The sequence below is a fragment of the Onychostoma macrolepis genome, chromosome 06, assembly GCF_012432095.1.
Source record: "Onychostoma macrolepis isolate SWU-2019 chromosome 06, ASM1243209v1, whole genome shotgun sequence".
In the NCBI taxonomy this organism is placed as follows: domain Eukaryota; kingdom Metazoa; phylum Chordata; class Actinopteri; order Cypriniformes; family Cyprinidae; genus Onychostoma; species Onychostoma macrolepis.
The window spans coordinates 3,110,852-3,116,851 of record NC_081160.1 but is presented as its reverse complement, the minus strand read 5'-3'; the positions used below and the strand labels follow the sequence as shown (position 1 = coordinate 3,116,851).

Sequence of the window (6,000 nt, the reverse complement as noted above, 5' to 3'; positions counted from 1 at the left end):
ACAAAAGAAACTATTTATTTGGAATATGCATTACCAGTACAAATTAAGAGACCAAAAAACCTACACCTTGTTAGTTTTTCTTCACAAAAACGAGTTGGAATCAAAAAGACAATAGTTTGCTGTTCCATTTTATTCCTTTTATACATATGCAGAGATCTTAAAAGTTAAAACTTGACAAGAGAATGTCTCTGCGCTTGATATAAAAAAGAAGAAACATTCAAAAACACTGCAGGAGTTTAAAGAACAAAAGACATGCAACAAAGTAAACATTTGATGTTTTACAAACCGCTGTATATGCAAAAACTAAAAGCATCATTATATGAGGCTTTTCTGAATACGGTGCTGCTGAGGTGGGATCTGCTCCGGCGATGAGACGGCAAACCAAAGAAAGACTATGACCCACACTATCTAGAGCTCCAAAACCTCTACATGTCTCATTCTCAATCAACTGAGCGACTGTCAGGAGCAGCGCTTCCGTAAAGACCTAATCGTTTTAGACGTGGATGCCATTGTTATGAAAAGAGCAAAAGAAGAGTAAAGGTGCACATCTACATATAGAAGCTAGCGCGCATTCACATTATGCTTGCGAGAAATCAAATATATGGCCGTTCGTATATGAAATCAGAAATGACAATCGGCTATTCACAACAGGAGGGCATCAAAAAATATATCCAAACCGATTTCTGCATTTGTGTGCCATCGTGAGCTTTTCCTTTCTTCTCAAGAAACACGAGTGGATTTTTGGTTTCAGGTATAACGCACCGGGACGCATCCCAGATTTGACACGATTTACAGCATGAAGGATGTGATGTGAACGGAAGAGCGGACACGACTGTGGTTTTTGGTATCAAGGTCGCCCGGAGAGAAGGCTGACGTGGAATGAAACCGGAAAAGAAAGCCATTTCACATTTGGGATTGGTTCACTTCTGATTGCCTTTTATTGCATTCTGATGTGCGCTGATGATGATGACGATGATATATAAAGGGATTTATGTGTCTGTACATAAATATCAGACAAAAATTCATCAAGATAACATGAATAAACCAAAGTGTGACGCACGTGAATCTTATTTCAAATGCAAAATAACGATACCGTTGTGCTAATAACCTTTAGAAATGAATATTTTGATATCTATGTCTAAAACGCATTGCCTTTATTTCTCACTAAAGCAGGAAAATTATGATTTTCCCTTATGCACGTAAACCAAATATTTCGAGATTCAAAGCAAAGGTTATTAGACGAACAGAAATCTAGTTCAGCTCAGGCGCAGTGCAAACTGCTTTTTCAAGCACAAGTCTATTATAATGTAAAACGAGTTTCTAAAGTGATGTATAAAAGTACTTTGGCACTATGGTAAAATTGCAAAAATGTTTCAAACATAACGTGATGTTTGTTGTGACAATGAAGGCAGGGTCGACATACAGTATAGAGCTATGTGTCTAGTCTAAACGTCCTGTTGTCTTGGTCTGGATGTGACGTGTGGATGTTTGAGAGGTAGCATGAAGACGTTTGATGATGTACGCTGCGGTGCGGGGATGGAGACAGTCCGTGTGTGTGAGGATCAGTTGGAGGTGTCGGAGTGAACGCTTCCGGGTCCTTCTGTGGGGGAGGTGACCGAGGACGGGGTGGTGGGGTCCTGCCAGCCACCGTTCGCCTGACGGAGAGACAACACACACACATGAACAATCAGGCACATTTTGTGTCATATAAAAATTGGGTAACACTTTATTTTAAGGTGTCATAATGCAGAGTAATTACCTAGTTAAGTACTTCGTAGTAGCCGTGGCACTTGCATGAAACAAAATGTACTTACCATGTAACTAAGTTATGGAACAGCCTGTAATTACAGTTTGTAATTATGTAAATGTAATAGGCAGCTACTGTTACACAGCTACTTATGTAAGCAAAAGATTGTTACATGTGTTACACTTACATTTATAATTACGTTGTATAAAGTCTGCAACACGTAACAATCTTTTGCTTACATAAGTAGCTGTGTAACAGACTCGGTAGTTGCCCATTACAAACTATAATTACAGGCTGTTCCATAACTTAGTTACATGGTAAATACATTTTGTTTCATGCAAGTACCACGGCTACTGCTAAGTACTTAACTAGGTAATTACTCTGTATTATGGACACCTTAAAATAAAGTGTTACCAAAAATTGCAACATCAGAGAAAAATGGCCTGTAAATCAGTATTTCATAGTTAAATCCATTGATCTCAGTGTGTAGAATGTGTCATTTTTAGAAAATGAATAAAAATTAAATCATTCTTTTTTCTTTTTCTTTTTTTTTTTTACTGGAAACATTGAATAGGTTATTTTTATTTCCAAAAATAGAAGAGTGATGTGCTACATAAACTCTCATAGGTCAAAATGACCCAACGATAGGATATATTTACGGTATGACATTTTGCATTTTTAAAAAAAAAAAACTGTAAAAAACCAGGGTTACTAAAGTAAAGTATAAAACTAAAACCTTAAAAAAAATGTTAAATGAAAAAAAAATAATAATAAAATTAAAGATATAATATATATTTTTAAAAATATATATAGTTTTTTGAAAACAAAATATAAAAGTGTTATGTTTATTCCTTGCTGAATAAATGTAACAATTATTTATTTATTTAAATACAATTTATTTTAATTGTATTTTTTATTTAAAAATTTCTACATTACTCAGAAAGGGCACATTTAGGTTTCTTGAGAATCAAATCAGCATATTAGAATTAAATTAAATTAAAATGTCAGCTCTGATCACAGCAATAAATTAGATTTTAAAACATATTTAGATAGAAAACTGTTGGAAATATTACCATTTAAAATATATTTTTTTTCTATTTGAATAGATTTGAAAGTGTAACGCAGTATTAAAATACAATATTACTGTTAGTGTTGTAGTGTGTTTTGGTCAAATTAGCAAACACTGTAAGATGTGAATTATTTCTGTAAGATGTGAATAATTTTTAGTTTTTACAAAGTCAAAAACCCTTTGTCAATTAAAACATTATGAGTAATTTAGTTGGCAGCGCAGGTTTCTGTCAGTCTGAAATGATTACGTCCTCAGAAAACAGGAATCAGCGTGTAAGAGCTCTGTGTGTGATGCTTGTCTTTTATACTGACACACACACACACACACACACAAATACTGAGAGGCAACGAGAGAAAAGAATCAAGAATAAAACAGGAATCAGTGAAGGACACTGAGAGAATGAAACACAGAATAAAAACACAGACGCAGCAGAATCCATCACTAATCTCAGCAGCACTGCATTTCACAGCATCACGCTGGTCTGCTGCTCAATCAAACCCAGCAAAAGAACAGAAGAAATGTCTTAAATGCTGCCGTTGAATGCATGCTAACATGCAAACCAACAACAGACACAATATCAAATGTCATCTCTGTAATTTGCGTGCCACTAATGCTCACTGTCTCTCAATTTAACGTTCAGTGGCCCCCAAAGTATCTGAACACTTCAGTCACAATTAAAAATGCATGAATGTCATTGCGTTAGATAGTAAAATATCAAAGCAAGTGTCATTAATTTTAAGAAAAAAACACTTAACAAGCAAAATGAACTGCGCCACTTTGGTTGTGAAACACTAGTGGAAAACATTTGTGAGGTGAACTTATCTAATGCAGTGACATTCAGACATTAATAACGGTCACTTCAGTGTCCAAATAATTTTGGAGCAAATGTGCATGCATTAATTTATAACACAAAATATTATCAGCTCTGAATGGATGAACCACGTTTAAATCTCAAATTAGCTGATATATGTGCTCCTGTGAACAGTCATTTTACACTGATGCAATAATTTGCTACAAAACTATAACACTCAGGATCACACATCATCTGACTAATTAATATCAATGGTGTAAGGATTAATGTAGATAAAATGTCATTCAATAATTTTATAGAGACAGCATTCACACTTTCAATATTTAATAGTTAAAACAGTTTAGATTTTGAATTTTCATTCATTATGTAAATCATTTTAAGATTTAATTCATTTCAATTATGCTTCATGTAACAATATTATGTACAATACTATACACTAATATTCAAAATTTGGGGTCAGTAAGATATTTAAAAATGTTTTTGAAAGTCACCAAGGTTTCATTAATTTGATCAAAATAAATAAATAGATATATATTAAAAACTGTGAAATATTATTACAATTTAAAATAACAATTTTCTATGTGAATATATTTTAAAATGTAATTTATTTCTGTGATCAAAGCTGAATTTTCAGAATCATTACTTCAGTGTCACATGATCCTTCAAAAATCATTCTAATATGCTGATTTACTGCTCAAGAAACATTTCTGATTATTATCAGTGATAAGAGGTTGCAGATTAATATTTTCATGGAAACTGTAAAACATTTCATTTTTTTCAGAATTCTTTAATGAATAGAAAGTTAAAAAAAAAAACAGCAGTTATTGGAAATAAAAAACATTAACTGTCACTTTTGATCAATTTAATGCATCTTCACTGAATAAAAGCATTAATTTAAAAAAAATGCTGCCCCTTATATTTTGAACGTAAATATAATATATTATATTTTATTATATATTTCTAAACTTGACCATGGTATCTGTATATATTATGCAATTAATTGTGATTCGAAACAAATGCTATGATTTATTCAGTGTGAATGCTTTGTACTGTATTAAATGCGTTTTGAAAGCTTGATGTGAACCGAGCGTCGTTCTGAGTGTTTGTGCATCACAGTCAAGCCCACAATTCTCCACAAAAAAAGCAGGATGGGATTTGCATACATCCGTGCTTTTCCAACGAATATGTTTGATCTCATTAACATACGGCCGGCGGAGCGCGGCAGAACGGAAGCGGGACGGAGACGCTGACCGGCCTCCCCCTCTCCTCCTCCTCCTCCTCCTCCTCTCTCTCTCTCTCGTTCTCGTCTCGGCTCGCTGTCAAGGCCATTAGCTCGGCAGGAACCTGATCTGAGCAATGTGCTTGGATTGCTGTCCCAAGTCCACACTCCGCTCCCCGTGTGTCTGTCGTATTGATTTTCCCCTTTACCACACGGCTTGTCGCTGTGAATTTTCTTGGCGCGCCAAGTTGCCAGCAGCGCCCCTCCCTTCCCGAACACACAGGATGTCCTCCTACGAGTGTTTTACCATAGGCGTGCGGCTGTATTTTTAGCGCCGAGTGTTTTTGTGCGCTGCCCTTGGGGGGATAATCAGGGTCAGGTGACTTTGGGGCACGGCGAGGGGCCATACATTTGCAGCCGGTGTCACCTGTTCCCGTCAGCGGGGCGCGTGGCTGCAGGTGCCGGGCCGATCTGATTGGATGTGATGGGCTCAGACAGACGCGGGGCCGCTCTTGTGTCCACGTCTCGCTGGGCAGCGCGCCGCCCGTGGCGCTCGCGACACACAGGCAATCAACTAAGTGACCACGATTCCCAGACAAGTCGCACTAAGTGGCATTCTGAGCCCTATGGCTTTGAAATAATTGGTAGAGGGCAAAACAAGAGGAAGGGGGAAAAAAAAAAGAAGTGTTTTTTTCTCGCCTTACATTGATGCCCTGCGGACTGTACATCTGGTTTGCTGCGAGGCCGTCACTGTATCCTCCTGTCTGGCTGATAACATGGCGAAGGGTATCCACCTGAAACAGCGCAAAACAACACGGCAAGGTCAGAGCGCGCGAGACACGAACGCAAGGTTGCAAACAAAGCAAAGTCAGACGACACGACAAAGAAGAAAGCAAGGTCAAGAAAGCAAACAACATTAAAAGACAGACGTACAAACACATGATGACAAGCGAACAATAAAACACATTACAAAGCCAGTCTCATCATGGCTCTGTTCTAAAGCCTAGTGACCTGCCTACCTAGACAGCATTTTCCATATGCTGCCTTATAAGATTTCTTATTTGGGGTAGTAGCATTGTGGACATTAGAACAAACATGATACAAAATTTAAGACAAAACAAGAGAAATATCTATAAAAAAATATATATATACAC

At 36.7% G+C, this 6,000-nt stretch overlaps 1 protein-coding gene across 3 annotated transcripts in view; it reads right to left on the bottom strand.

Annotated features, from left to right (window-relative positions):
- pbx1b (pre-B-cell leukemia homeobox 1b) overlaps nucleotides 1-6,000 on the bottom strand; it is an 85,789-nt gene continuing 79,789 nt past the window's right edge. For all 3 annotated transcript variants that reach the window (XM_058779114.1, XM_058779117.1, XM_058779115.1), the window contains 2 exons: nucleotides 5,551-5,640; nucleotides 1-1,655 (listed from right to left, as the gene is read on the bottom strand). In XM_058779114.1, coding sequence (XP_058635097.1) covers nucleotides 1,563-1,655; nucleotides 5,551-5,640 — 183 coding nt within the window. In that variant the 3' untranslated portion in view covers nucleotides 1-1,562. The remainder of the gene's footprint in view (nucleotides 1,656-5,550; nucleotides 5,641-6,000) is intronic.